Consider the following 13,957-nt stretch of genomic DNA (forward strand, 5'->3'; position numbering starts at 1 on the left):
AAAAATAAATAGTTGCCCACCTACAGTAAATTCAGTTTTGCTTTATGGAACTTTCCAGAAATTTCTCCCCCCAAATACTTTTGATCTGCAGTTAGTTGAATCTATGGATGTGGAACATGTGGATGTGGAGGGCTGACTGTATACCAGTCCAGAGTGTTACTGCCAAAGCAGACGGGGAAAAGCTCTAGGAGTCGGAAGTAAAACAATGGCTTAGGGTAGAGCCCCCTACCAGCTCTCTCCTAGGCCAACATACGAGCAAGAGGACGCCCCCATCCCAGAGACTAACCTGGACAGCATAGGAGATGGCAAGCCCCGCGTAGGCCGGGGGAATCTGCCCATGCATGAGAACAATCATCAGCCCGGTGGTGGTGATCAGGGCAATGCTGATCAGGTCTAGCCGCACTGCCAGCCACCGCATCGCACACGTGAACAAGAAGAAGGGTCTCTGGTTGTTATCCAGTAGCTCCTGGTACCTGTGAGGAAGACAGAACACCTAATAGGCAAATAAAGTACCACACAACCCTGGGCATGGAGGATGCCAAAGCTCTGGTGAGTGCTGGGTGGAGGGCTAATACTGAAGTACTACTGTTTGTAACCAGGAGTGTGAGATGGAAACTTAAGGAGTGCAGAGTATTCCAGGCTCCACAGACAGGAGGACACGAGGGTTTTCTAGTTTTACCCTTTCAAAGAAACGTGTTAAAGATGCTAGGGAAAGATACCTACTTCTAAAGCATAGGGAAAGCAGGAGGGAAGGAGACCAAATAAAGAGGCTGCTTAAGCTTTATTTGATTTTATTTTTTTTTGCGGTACGCGGGCCTCTCACTGTTGTGGCCTCTCCCGTTGCGGAGCACAGGCTCCGGACGCGCAGGCTCAGCGGCCATGGCTCACGGGCCTAGCCGCTCCACAGCATGTGGGATCCTCCCAGACCGGGGCACGAACCCGTGTCCCCTGCATCGGCAGGCGGACTCTCAACCACTGCGCCACCAGGGAAGCCCTGCTTAAGCTTTAGAAAAATGTTTTAGGTCAGGGGTCATTTCCTCAAAGAAAGAGAGGTTACAAAGGTAAACTGCAGAAATGGCACAAGACCAGAAAAAAAGAAAACCTTGGACCGAAAGTGGAAATTGCCTGCTGACACACTTGTTTCCCAAGGCCATGGAGCAAAGAACCAGGAGCAGTGATTTAAACCAGAGCAAAAAGACCTAGACAATCTGTCACTGCAGGAGCAACACACCACTGTCACCAGGGGGCTTAGAGAGTAGATCACGCCCCACCTGAAAGTCTGGCACCTACACACAATTAGAACTCCAGAGTGGGAGATCTGGGTGGGCAAATGTGCTTTGCTTTAAAAAAAATCACTACCCTCCTTACAATAAGATATGTGCACTTTAGAGAAAATTAAGAAAATGCAATAAAAGAGGAAACTGTAAAATTCCAGTACTCTCACCACTCAGCTAAAACCAGAGTTAATATTCTGCTGCATTTACTCCCAGCATTTTTTTCAATGCACTCACACTTCTGTGGGTATGTACATACACACGTACACGGTCAGCATATTTCACTTTTTTCACTTAAAGTTAGGATGCATTTTTCTGAATTGTTTAACTAACCCTTCCTATTTTAGAGTTCCTTTTTAACATTAATTACTTAATTTTGGAATGAATGATATACTCTACAGGACAGAATATTCACAAGGTACAAAAGGTTTTATCCTGAAAAGTTGGTCTTTCTCCTGCCCTCCTCCAACTACTCAGTTCCCCTTTCCAGTGGCAACTATTAGTTTCTTATGTGTCCTTTCAGAGATATTCTAAATGTTACAGATACAGACACATCATTAAAAGGAGCACACAATACCCGCCCATCTGTACCTTGCTCTTTCACTAATATACCTTGGAGATCATTCATTATCAGTACCTAGAGAGCAGTCTCATTCTTTTTAGGGGCCATATCATATTCCACCACATGGGGACAACACAGCTTATTTAACCAGTCCTCTACTGAATGACCTTTAGTCTAATTCAATCTCTTGTTAACACAAATCTCCACAATGGCTATATATGTACATAAATTTCTCATACAAACAATATTCAACAGCTAAATAAAATGTCAGTCTAATATCAATGAATGTCTTTTACTGCTCAGAAGATAAAAAAGTAAAAAGAAAAAATAATAATAATAAAAAGCAAAACACTGGGACTTCCCTGGTGAGGTGGTTAACAATCTACCTGTCAATGCAGGGGGCATGGATTCGATCCCTGGTCTGGGAAGATCCCACATGCTGCAGAGCAACTAAGCCCGTGTGCCACAACTAATGAGCCCGCGAGCCACAACTACTGATCCTGCGCCCTAGAGCCCGTGAGCCACAACTACTGAGCCTGCATGCCACAACTACTGAAGCCCATGATCCTAGAGACTGTGCTCTGCAACAAGAGAATCCACCACAACAAGAGAATCCACCACAACAAGAGAAGCCACCGCGGACCTCCCTGGTGACACAGTGGTTAAGAATCCAACTGCTAATGCAGGGGACATGGTTTTGAGCCCTGGTCTGGGAAGATCCCACATGCCGCAGAGCAACTAAGCCCGTGCGCCACAACTGCTGAGCCTGCGCTCTAGAGCCTGTGAGCCACAACTACTGAAGCCTGCGAGCCACAACTACTGAAGCCCACATGCCACAACTACTGAAGCCCGCATGCCTAGAGCCCGTGCTCTGCAACAATAGAAGCCACCACAATGAGAAGTCTGTGCACTGCAACAAAGAGTAGCCCCCACTCACTGCAACTAGAGAAAGCCTGCACACAGCAACAAAGACCCAGCACAGCCAAAAATAAAATAAATAAAATAAATAAATTTATAAAATAAAAATTAAAAAAATAAAAGTAACCATTCCAAAAACAGCAAAACAAAACAAAACAACAAGAGAAGCCACTGCTATGAGAAGCACGTGCACCACAACAAAGAGTAACCCCCGCTCTCCACAAATAGAGAAAGCCCACGCGCAGCAGAGAAGAACCAATGCAGCCAAAAATAAATAAATAAAATAAATTAATTTAAAAAAAAAAGCAAAACTCCATCAAATATAGCCATTCAGAACTGAAAGCTAGCAGACTCCAAATCTATGTTTTTGTCTTCCCATTTGCTCAGAAGGGAGTTCCACCAAGCAAGTGAATCTTAACCAGAGATCATTAAATTACTAATACTCTTAGTAATGAGCTTTATAATCCGCAATTCTGACCTTGAAAGGCTTCTTAAACTCTCATTAAATGCTGAGATGCTGGCTCCCCATTGAACCCTCGGGCCCCCATTGAACTAACCTGTGCAGAAATTCCTGCCCTTTGTTGTAGGCATGGATGGTGGCAAGGCCCTGTATGCTGGATGTGATGTGGGAGAGGAAAGGTGACTGCGTGATATTGTCCAGACGCTTCAGCTCTCGGATTAGAACCCTGGAGAGAGAATGTGTTCTGTGTCAGAGGGGTAGACTAGCAACTCTGGCTTCATCCTTTGCCCTGGAAGACATGAAGACTTCCTGTTTACCTGGAGACAATGTGCAGAATTGAAAAGAGGATGATGAGGGGCCCCACTGCCACAAGGAACCACGGGAAAACTCCCGCGATCATTCCAACACAGAAGAACACAAGGATGACGTTCTGGATGAACATCTCAGCCTGGAACGGCAGGCGCACATCGACTGGAGAAACCGTAAAGGAACACGTGTCAGATGCTGGGATCCACAAACCGGGAAAATGGAATTTTAAATTTCCCCCAATTTTTAAAAAACAAAAAGAGGCTCCCTAAAATCCCTAACTGAAAGTTATGATTTTTGCCTTTTAAACAGTCTGATCAAAGAAAAATATGGAAACCTGGTTGCTCTAATTTTTCTTATCCCAAGAGCATTTAAGTGACCTTTCTCCCCTGTGCCTTGTTTTTGGTTCACTATGCTGCCCAACCCCTTTAAACATTTCTTCCACTTTGCAAAGTAATATACGCCTGTTGTAAAATATTTGGAAAATAAATGTGCAAAAAACTTATAAACATAGTCTTTATTCTTACCAATATCAATGAACTGCCGCTAACATTTAAGAAATTTTTCATCATGGAAAATTTTAAACATACACAAAAGTTGAAAGAGTATAGAACCTCCAACAGTTATCAACATTTTCTTCACCGTTTTTTGAACATCTCCTCCCCCTGCCTATTTTCATGCAAATCTGAGACATGTTGATACCACTGATTTTTTTTTCAATCTTTTTTCCATTTGTCTGTGTGTATGTGAGTTTAACAGAAATGGGATCATGTCATGCATGTGTAGCACTGTTCTGTGTATCAGTGATGGTTTTGATCCCTTGTGACCTCTGGCCATGGCTTTACACTGGCCTATCAACATCGGAAACAAACTCCTTCTATGGAGGCAACACAGTACAGTAGTTAAAAACATTAGCTCTGGGGTCAAAAAGATCTGGGCTCAATTCCCAGCTTGTTATTTAATAGCTGTGTGATCTTCAGCAAGTTATTTAACCTTTCTAGGCATCAGCTTTTCCGTGTATTCAGTGGATGACACGATATCCACACCTCATAGGGCTGCTGTGAGGATTAGGATAACGCATGTAGAATATTCAGTACACAGTAAGCCCTCAATAAACGTCAGGCAGTATCACTATCATTATGGGCTACGGGAGTATAGTTGACCCTTGAACAACGTAGGGGTTAGGGACACAGACCCTCTGTACAGTCAAAGGTCCACATATAACTTACAGTCAGCCCTCCATCTATGTCGTTCCTCATCCGTATTTCCATATCTGCGGATTCAGCCAACCTGTCGTTCAAGGGTCAACTGTATTTAAGTTCTGGTGCTGGCACAGTCCATGAGGCATCCAGCATCCAGCAAACCTGTCAGAGGTTATAGGTGTCCAGGAACCTATGCACTGCCCACAAGTAAATATGTGTTTTGGACTCTGAGATGCCCCGTCCAAAGCCTCTATGCTAACTCAGTGCTCTGAACTGGTTTTCAGTTTAAATAAGATCAAATAAGAACTCAGACAAAAGGTGAAAAAGCAGATAGGTCCTTAGCCTGAAGAGTTTGCAATGTGGAGAAAATGCCAAAACTAAAATGTTCCTGACGCAAACATCGACAGCCACCGTGCTCCAGAGCACAACAGAGAGGAGCAGTGAGAAATACCTTCATCCATGTCTTTGGAAAACCTGTTGAGAATCCTCCCAGTGGGGGTAGTGTCAAAAAACTTCATAGGGCTTCGAAGGATCCTTCGGAAGAGCTCGTCGTGGAGCCGGGAGGAGGCTCGCAATGTGCCCTGAGGGGCAGAGCACAGCGTGATCAGAGATCCGGGACTCAGGCAGGCTCAGCTCCCACTCCACGGGGTCGCAACTCCACAGGACATCGATGCCCAAAGCCGGAGAAGGGCGAATGGTCGTGGAGGAGGGAGGTGGCTAATAGGAAAAAGCTGAGGCTCATGGGATGCAGGTCACTTCGGAGAGGGCCATCCTGCTTTAAAGGAGCTCCCCGACTCAGAGTACACCTGAGGGATGCCAGGCGGAATCCTAACCACGCAGCCTCTGGGGAGAGGAGGAGCAGAGGCCCCCACCGGTGCATACCTTGACAAAGACCACTCCGCGAATGGCTTTCAGGATCAGCATGACTGCCATGGAGAGGGCGTAGATGCTGGCATAGTACTGCATGAGAGGATTGTCCTTCATGCTGCTGCTCACAGACGTCCTGTTTTCCTGAGTCACCGTGGTGTTCTGTTTGGAGGCAAGGGTCTGTGAGGCAAGACTCCCAGGGACTGCCAAGAACCCCGCATCAGGGCCATTCTTGGCTCAAGGGAGGGTACAGGATAAAAACTCTGGGACCTGGTTGAGGCAGATACAAGGCAGACTTTGCCCTGCTCCCTCTCTCTTTTCTTTTTCTTTTTTTTTTGCGGTACGTGGGCTTCTCACTGTTGTGGCCTCTCCCGTTGCAGAGCACAGGCTCCAGACGCGCAGGCTCAGCGGCCATGGCTCACGGGCCCAGCCGCTCCACGGCATGTGGGATCTTCCCGGACCGGGGCACGAACCCGTGTCCCCTGCATCAGCAGGCGGACTCTCAACCACTGTGCCACCAGGGAAGCCCCCTCTCTCTTTTCTAAGGACAACAGCAGGCAGCCTACAGTTTGCTACTGATAAGCTCTATTGCTCCGTGAGTTGGTCAGGGAGCAATTATCTGCTGAGGTTACATTAGAGACTCATCAAGATCTTATCCTGGGTAATCCTTGTTCATTGCTTCTTTTAACTGAAAACTAGAACAGTTTCCCTAAGGAGAGACAGGGACTATGGAGAGATGGCCACTTTATGAGACGTATAATTTTCCCATTAATGAGGAACCTTACCCCACTTCCTTGCTTGATCCAGTAACTCAACCACCAGTTGCTGAAGGCGGTACTGCCCACGTTCAGCATGAAAAGGGACAGAATGACCAAGAATGCCAAGGGGCCCCCAGCAGCCTGGATGTAGACACCATATACTGACCAGGGCACAGAACCCTGCCCCTTCTCTTCCATTTGCACAAGCTGCCCTAGGTAAGGAAAAGAGAAACGTGAACTCAGAAAGGAAAGGCTGCTTTTCAAAACTAAGTCACCTGTAGAACAGCAGAATCAAAGGGAGCCTACAGTTTCACAGAGCTCTAGATGAGAATTATTTCCCCTTCATCAGGAGCATTTATTTATCCATGTAACATTTACTAAGCACCAACTATGAACCAGGCCCAGGATGAGGTCCTGGAGCGGTAACGAAGATTAAGACCAGGTCCCTGCCCTGGAGATCTGGCTCAGATCATCCTTCCACAGTCTAGTAGGACAAACAGGTAAATAAATACATAATTATAATAAAATGTGCGAACTCCAACGCTAGAGCTATTTGCAGGGCAGCATGGGAACATCCAGGAAATGCACATAACCTACTTGCGGGAGCTGTGAGGGGCTTAGCAGGGCGTTTTCCCGGAAGACTTTCTATGCAGTCCATATTTCGTTATTTATTTATTTTTTTGGCCGTGCCACGTGGCTTGTGCGATCTTAGTTCCCTGACCAAGAATTGAACCCAGGGCCTCAGCAGTGGACGCGTCAGGGAATTCCCCATACCATGTCTTGAAAGGTAAGCCAGAGTCGGCCAGATGGGGAAATGATGGGCACAGGTGTGGGGAAACAGCAAATCGGTATACACAGATATCCAATTCAGCGTGGCTGGAACATTCTGTGTGCCTAAGGAGTGGCAGGAGATAAGGCTGATTAAGGAGGCTCTGGTCACGGGATAAAGGCATTTGAACTTTATCCTTCAGACAAGAACTCCTCAAGAGAATGGGCTACAGGGGTGTAGAGATTTGACTCCCTGGCCCTGTTGTGCACTAGATGGGCCTGGGATGGCCAGACCAGCCACCTCAGGCAGCCTCTACCATGCATCCCAGGGGCTCAAAGAAATAGTGGCATTTTTCTGTGTGTGCCAAATCAAGAAAAAGATTAGAAAATGCGGCTTTGACATTGGGAGGCCACTGAAAGGCCTCAAGCAGGAAAGTGAGTTGGCTGGTTTTTAACTAGATCTCTCTGCTGTTCGTGTGGAGGACAGATTTAAAAGGAGGCAGCTGTAACAGTCTGGGTAGATGATGAAGGCCAGAACCAGGGTCATGGCAATGGGGACGGAGTTTCAGGAGGTAAATTCAGTAGGACGGCGTGACTGACTGTGGGAGGAGAGAAAAGATTCCAGGATATTTCCTAGGGGCTCCGTGGGCTGGTCAGGTGATTGATGCTGACAGGAGAATACAGAGAAACATCCCCACAGGAAGCAGCCTCTCCCCTTTATCATATATGATGTGTAATTACCTTGGAACAAGCAACACATGCCTTGAACACTTTGCGATGTGAGTCTCCAGGTTAGTGGCTATGTAAATAAGGACAAATGTCCCCTAAAGACATTCTATTTTTTTTATACTGTCTGTGGCAGGAACTGACAGATGTCTCAGGCTTCTGTGCTGTGTTTGCTTTGTGTGTGAGAGAGTAAGGCATCTCAATTCACACCGGAATTCAAAAGCTCATATGTGGCTAATTGAAAGAAAGACAAGAGGCAGGGAGTGGTAAATCAGGATGGTCACCTCCTAACGCCAAATGCTTTAAGAACAAGGAAATGAAAAAAGCAGTGGCAAACCCAGGAAAGGTCCTGGATTCAACACGTCAGGTGAGGAGGTGACACAACAGAAAGAACTTTAAAACAGGACTGCATTTTTATTTATTATTATTCTTATGCTTTGCAAACTGATATGCAGCTTCAAGTTCACAAAAGTGAAAATGCCTAAAGTATTGCATATAGCTTTTCTAACTCCCAAGATTTGTTTCAGTTGATAAGATAAAGGGTTTAAAAAACAGGACCAAGGCCTCTGGATAGGAAAATCAAGTAGGAAAAGCCTTGGCTGTAACTCTTCACCACAGCCCTGCTGCAGTCTGCTTGGGACAAGCAGAGGAGTGTATCATTGTAACAGGGGAGGTTCTGAGGATGTAGGCATTCTTAAAGCTGGCATGCCTCTGCATTGGTTGGCATGACTTTTAAAGGGCAGAGATGAACCCACGATTCAATTTTTGCTTAGTCAAGATGACTCAGCTATGACTACCTACACCTCACCCCACCCTGCAGAGGAAAAGAGGGCATAGGATTAAAGGACATTCTTGTTGCCTTGCTCGGCTTAAGAAAACACCAAGTGCCTCATGGTCTCCCAACAATCATACAAAAATCTGGTATTCTAGAAATATAAGGCCAGGCGCTCTACAACACACAATGCTATTAAACAGCATGAATTACCACATGGCGTAATTTCTGATAAACTTTTTTTTTTTTTTTTTTTTTTTTTTTTGCGGTACGCGGGCCTCTCACTGTTGTGTCCTCTCCCGTTGTGGAGCATAGGCTCTGGACGCGCAGGCTCAGCGGCCATGGCTCACGGGCCTAGCTGCTCCGCGGCATGTGGACCGGGGCACGAACCTGTGTCCCCTGCATCGGCAGGCGGACTCTCAACCACTGCGCCACCAGGGAAGCCCCAGCCCTAGATTTGATGGGCAACACAAGATGTAGAAACATGGCAGGTCCCATCCTGTCAGTTTGGTTTCATTGTACTGACAACCTCATCTAGCATCATGGACCATGAAAAAGCAAGTGTGTGAAAACACACCGGAGGGAAAACCATGGGATCCTTTTTCTAGGGATGTAATACGTATGTGCAAATAAAATGCTTCAGTGGAAAATAAAAACCAAAAAAAACTTTAATGACAAATCTCAAAAAAGTTCATTACCTTCCTCTGGCTTCACTGCTTTCTCCTTCTTTACTGACCCTGTTTTAGGACACTTGTCTTGTGTTTTCTTCTGTGAACCACTGGTTTCCTTTTTAGAATTAATCTTAAAAAAAAAAAAAAAAGTGTCTCCATCATCAATGATATGGCCATTCAGACAAATGTCCAAAGGACACGTTAGCGAAACATCCATCGAGCTCTTATTGAAAAGAGACACATCCAGCTTCCTAAAAGTTAACTTCTGTAACCTCCCCAACTCCTTAAATCTTTAAGCTGGGTTCCTACCATTCCACTGACACTGCTCTCCCCAAAGTAACTGAAGACCTAAACTCCGAACACAGTAGCCTTTATGCTGTTCTCATCCATTCCAACTTGTCCAGAGTATTTGAGCTGGGGTCACTTCCATTCTGTCCATCTCTGATCCCCACATCACTAAATCAAATCACAGATCTACCATGGGATAAACTTCCGCTTCTCAGCCTGCTTTTGCAGCACCTCCACATTCTGGCCCTAGCCTGTCCGTGCCTCACATCACACTGCCATTTCCCACTTCTAGACTTTTATCCACCTGGTTCTTCACTTGGGATGTTCCTCTCCTCACCCAACTCAATCACAGTTGTCCCCATTCAGATGGATTCAAATCTTAATTCTCCCTGAGGCAACTTAACACTCCTCTAGAATAGAGTTCACCCTCCCCTGTTCTCCCAGGCACTTGTTAGTACTTTCACAGCATGTTGCTACATATGTGACCTGGTGTTGTTACATATGTACATATGTTGTTACATATGTACGAGCATAAGAGTATTGGTCTTCCCTAGAAGACTGCGAGTCTCTCAAGGACAGAGATGACATCTCACTCATGGTTATAACCTACACAGGGCCCAGCACCCAGAACTGCCCATAATGGGGCACGCTGGGACTTACGAAACATTCATCAAATTGAACCTGAGATAATAGAAACTACTTAATGTTCTCCTTTCCAAGTTCCTCTTATATCTTTATACAGGAAATTCTCTATACATAGTTTATTACATTTAATTCTATGTCACTGTCAGCCTCATGACCCCAGTTTGCGCTCCAACCAGATTTTTAAAATTGACAGTGAAAAAAACATCAGAAAATAGTATAAAATTTAGAGCCACATCTGGAACATAAGATAGGACTCTAAATTTTATATTTACCACAGTGCATGAATAAATGCACTCTCTAAAGAGAAAATTACTATTTGTTGACCACTGACTGGGATAAGAACATTACATATTATTTCAAATGCACCAACTCAAAGAGGCAGGTGCCACCCCCATTTTTAAGATGAGGAAACTGAGGCTCAGGAAAGTGAAGTGATATACTGAAAGCACGCTCCTTCACTCAACAGGCTCCCTCTCGATATTCCTTTGCTCCTTGGACATTTCATGTTTTAGCTTCTCTCCCTCTCATTTTCCCCTCCATGTGTACAGTGAGGAGGAGATGATCTGAAGAGCCCAAAGCACCGTGAGAGTCACAGGGAGAGATCATAAAATCCAAATCTGGATCAGGTGTCCCTATAGCAGTTACTGATGACACTCGCAATGTCAGAGTTATATCAAAAGGCCTAAAACACATCATGAACAATGAGTTGTACTGAACCTGAAATCAAACAGGATGATACCCAAACACTGAAATAAGAGTCCCAGAAAAGGTCCCAGTAACTTTTTGCTTTCATCCTACTCAACATCAAAATGACCTAGTAGCTAAGAAGCGGCTTTTAGCCCAGCCTCAGTGAACTCCTAGGACCCAAGGCGACCAGAGGATAAAAAGGTCAATATGAGAGCCAGCTCTACGCACGCCCTTGTCTTTGCCTAACTCAGAGCCCAGAACGGGCGGCCAGCTTTCCGTGTTGCTGCAGGAGGCCCGGCAGCGCAGCACTTTGGAGTCAAACTGATCTTTCCAGCAGGCTGTTTAACCCTTCTGAGCCCCCGTTTCCTCAGCTGTACAAGTGGAGGATAATCGTATCTGGCCGCAGAGCTCTGTTAAAATGGCTGAACAGGATGACAGCTATAAAGTGCCTAATCCAGGAATTGGGACACAGCTGGTACTAGTTAATGAGTGCCAAGTCGGCAGCCAAGACACCATAGATAATTTTCAAATGTATGCAGTATTTAATGTCTCTTCTCTGCCAACTTATTCATTTGATTATTAAGAAAGGAGCTTCCTAATGTTTCAGTCAGGATTTGATGGAGTTTAGGAAGCTGAGTTATGACTGAACAGCAGCACACACTGAGCCCACGTCCTTCTCCTTGTCATTGCCTTGCTGATAAACTCTCAGTGACAGAAGACCTCGGTTCTCTAACCCCACAACCCTGCCCTCGCAGAATAGAACCAGTATGCGGACTAAAGCACAGCAGTCTGGTCACCAGAGAACAGGGCCCCTGCCAACAAGACACGGACAATGAGTTCAGCTGAGATTTCTCCATCACTCACTACGGTCCTATCTCTCTTGCTGGAAAGACACACACACACACACACACACCACGAATCTTACCTCAACTGGGGGTGTCTCTCCCAGCAACAGGTTATTAAAAATGGTAGCGTAATCACCATTTAGATTCATCAGTTCCTCGTGGGTGCCTCTTTCTGTAATACAGCCCTCTTTCATGAAGATCACTTCATCACAGTCAGCCAGGTACTGGAGACAAAGACAGGGACAACAGCGTGGCTGATACTTGTGCGAATACATCCAAACGCCTAGACCTTAGTTCAGCGGTTCTCATCTGGAGGTGAACAAGCCCCCCAGAGGATACTTCGTAATATCTGGAGACATTTTTGGTTGTTACGGTTGCGGGGGAGGGGGTACTACGGCCATCTGGTGGATAGAGGCCAGGGATGCACAGGACAAGCCCCCCACAAGAGGGAGCTCTCTGGCTCCCAAACCCCACTGTGCTGAGACTGAGAACCCCTGCTTTAGTTTGTCCTGCCTCGTGATGTAGTTCAAAAACCAGTTCCTCTAATTTTTGACATAAATCTGCTGATGAAGCCACACAAAGGCCTGCATTAAACCTCACATCCCTTCCCTGCGCTCAGAAGTACATATAATTACAGTCTTTCTGCGGCAGAATGGGGGCTTGGCCCCCCAGACTTGACAACATATGCAAAGCGGATGGTAACATCCTTGAGCTGCTCTCTGAAGTGGCTGCTGGTCATGGAACGACAGAGGGAGAAGAACTTGTTTTCCCTAAACAGTTCCCACTCGCGCATAGATGTTAACACAACCCTTTCCAAACTGTCTCATACCCAAACTCCATTTTCAGTCTACTCCTCTCAGCCCTTTTACTTACTGATTTACATGCAGAAGCTAACATGCTCCAAGGATCTCTGACTCAGATGGCCATCTGATATAACAAGCTTTATTAGTACAATGGGACAGGGGGCTATTTGCTGAACAAGTGAACACTCGTGATTCCAGGGACCTCTAGGAGCCCCACAAAGGTACCTGGACCAAGCCCACCTCCCTGTTTCTGATTTCTCAAGCCAAGATGGGGAGCCTGGGGAAGGAAGCACCATACCTGTAACTGGTGGGTAATGAACAGAACCGTCTTCGACTTGAGGTGCTTCTGGATAGCACTGTTGAAGATGTGGTTGCCCACATGGGCATCTAAGGCACTGAGGGGGTCATCCAGGATGTAGATGTCTCGGTCACTATACAAGGCCCGGGCGAGGCTGATCCTCTGGCGCTGCCCACCACTCAGGTTGGCTCCGCGCTCGCCAATCTACAGGAGCCCAGAAAGCACGGGAAGCCTCCAGCTCAAGTCCAGAACAATGCTCAGTGATCACCCCAGTCACCTCACATCTCCCCCACCCAAACCAGCTTCTTCTCTTCACTTCCCCACCTGGATGAAGTGCTGCCATGTCCTCCAGGGCCCACACAGAACTGGGGGGGCATCAGCCCGGATGCCTCCTCCCCTCCCACCACCATCTGGCTCCTAACCAATCCCGTATCTGAGCCTCGACACGCCCTCTTGATGCCCCGCTACAATCCATTCTCCATGGGCAGAAAGACCTTTCCAAAACACAAAGCTGACCATGTCCCACCCTTGCTTAGTCCTAAAGAACATAATCTAAGCCCCCAAATATGGCAGACAAGGCAGGCCCTTTACCACCTGGTTTCCCAGCAACTCTCAGCCTCCAGTGTCAATCCCCCTTCCATACCCTGGGATCTGAGCATTTTCAATTGTGTGTCTATTATGAACACACACCACCACTGTCATGCCTTCTCCTATACTGTGTCTGCTCAGTTCTGGCGTCCTCTCCTCTGTGAAGTCTCCCCTCCCCCTCTCCACTAACACCCAAAAGAAAGGGGACTCTTTCATCAGCCTATTTTGTGCCTATTTGTCGGGATGTCTCTCTCGATTGTAAGCTTTTTGAGGACACAGACTATTGTCCTTTTCTTTTATATTCCCAGTGCCCCCAGCAGCTTCTGCACATGCAGCCGGCATATAACAAGCACTTAATAAATATTACTAAATAAACGAATGAAAAAAAATCAATTGTCAAACGGCAACTGGCTCTGTATTTTTAAAAAAATCTTATCTAAAAAAAATTCCATTAATTCAGAGGTTTTCAAATAAGAACATGTATGAGAATTACCTGCAGGGCTTGTTAAAACATATTGT

General features: G+C 46.1%; 1 protein-coding gene across 4 annotated transcripts in view; it reads right to left on the reverse strand.

Annotated features, from left to right (window-relative positions):
• The window catches only part of ABCC5 (ATP binding cassette subfamily C member 5), an 88,482-nt gene that overhangs the window by 24,138 nt on the left and 50,387 nt on the right, over positions 1–13,957 (reverse strand). For all 4 annotated transcript variants that reach the window (XM_079921301.1, XM_079921299.1, XM_079921298.1 and 1 more), the window contains exons 15-23: positions 12,851–13,054; positions 11,830–11,973; positions 9,312–9,414; positions 6,375–6,559; positions 5,605–5,751; positions 5,174–5,303; positions 3,532–3,685; positions 3,312–3,440; positions 287–473 (exon numbers count right to left, since the gene is read on the reverse strand). In XM_079921301.1, the coding sequence (XP_079777427.1) occupies positions 287–473; positions 3,312–3,440; positions 3,532–3,685; positions 5,174–5,303; positions 5,605–5,751; positions 6,375–6,559; positions 9,312–9,414; positions 11,830–11,973; positions 12,851–13,054 (1,383 nt within the window). The remainder of the gene's footprint in view (positions 1–286; positions 474–3,311; positions 3,441–3,531; positions 3,686–5,173; positions 5,304–5,604; positions 5,752–6,374; positions 6,560–9,311; positions 9,415–11,829; positions 11,974–12,850; positions 13,055–13,957) is intronic.

This window comes from Stenella coeruleoalba, assembly GCF_951394435.1.
Source record: "Stenella coeruleoalba genome assembly, chromosome: 5".
NCBI classification, from domain to species: Eukaryota; Metazoa; Chordata; class Mammalia; order Artiodactyla; family Delphinidae; genus Stenella; species Stenella coeruleoalba.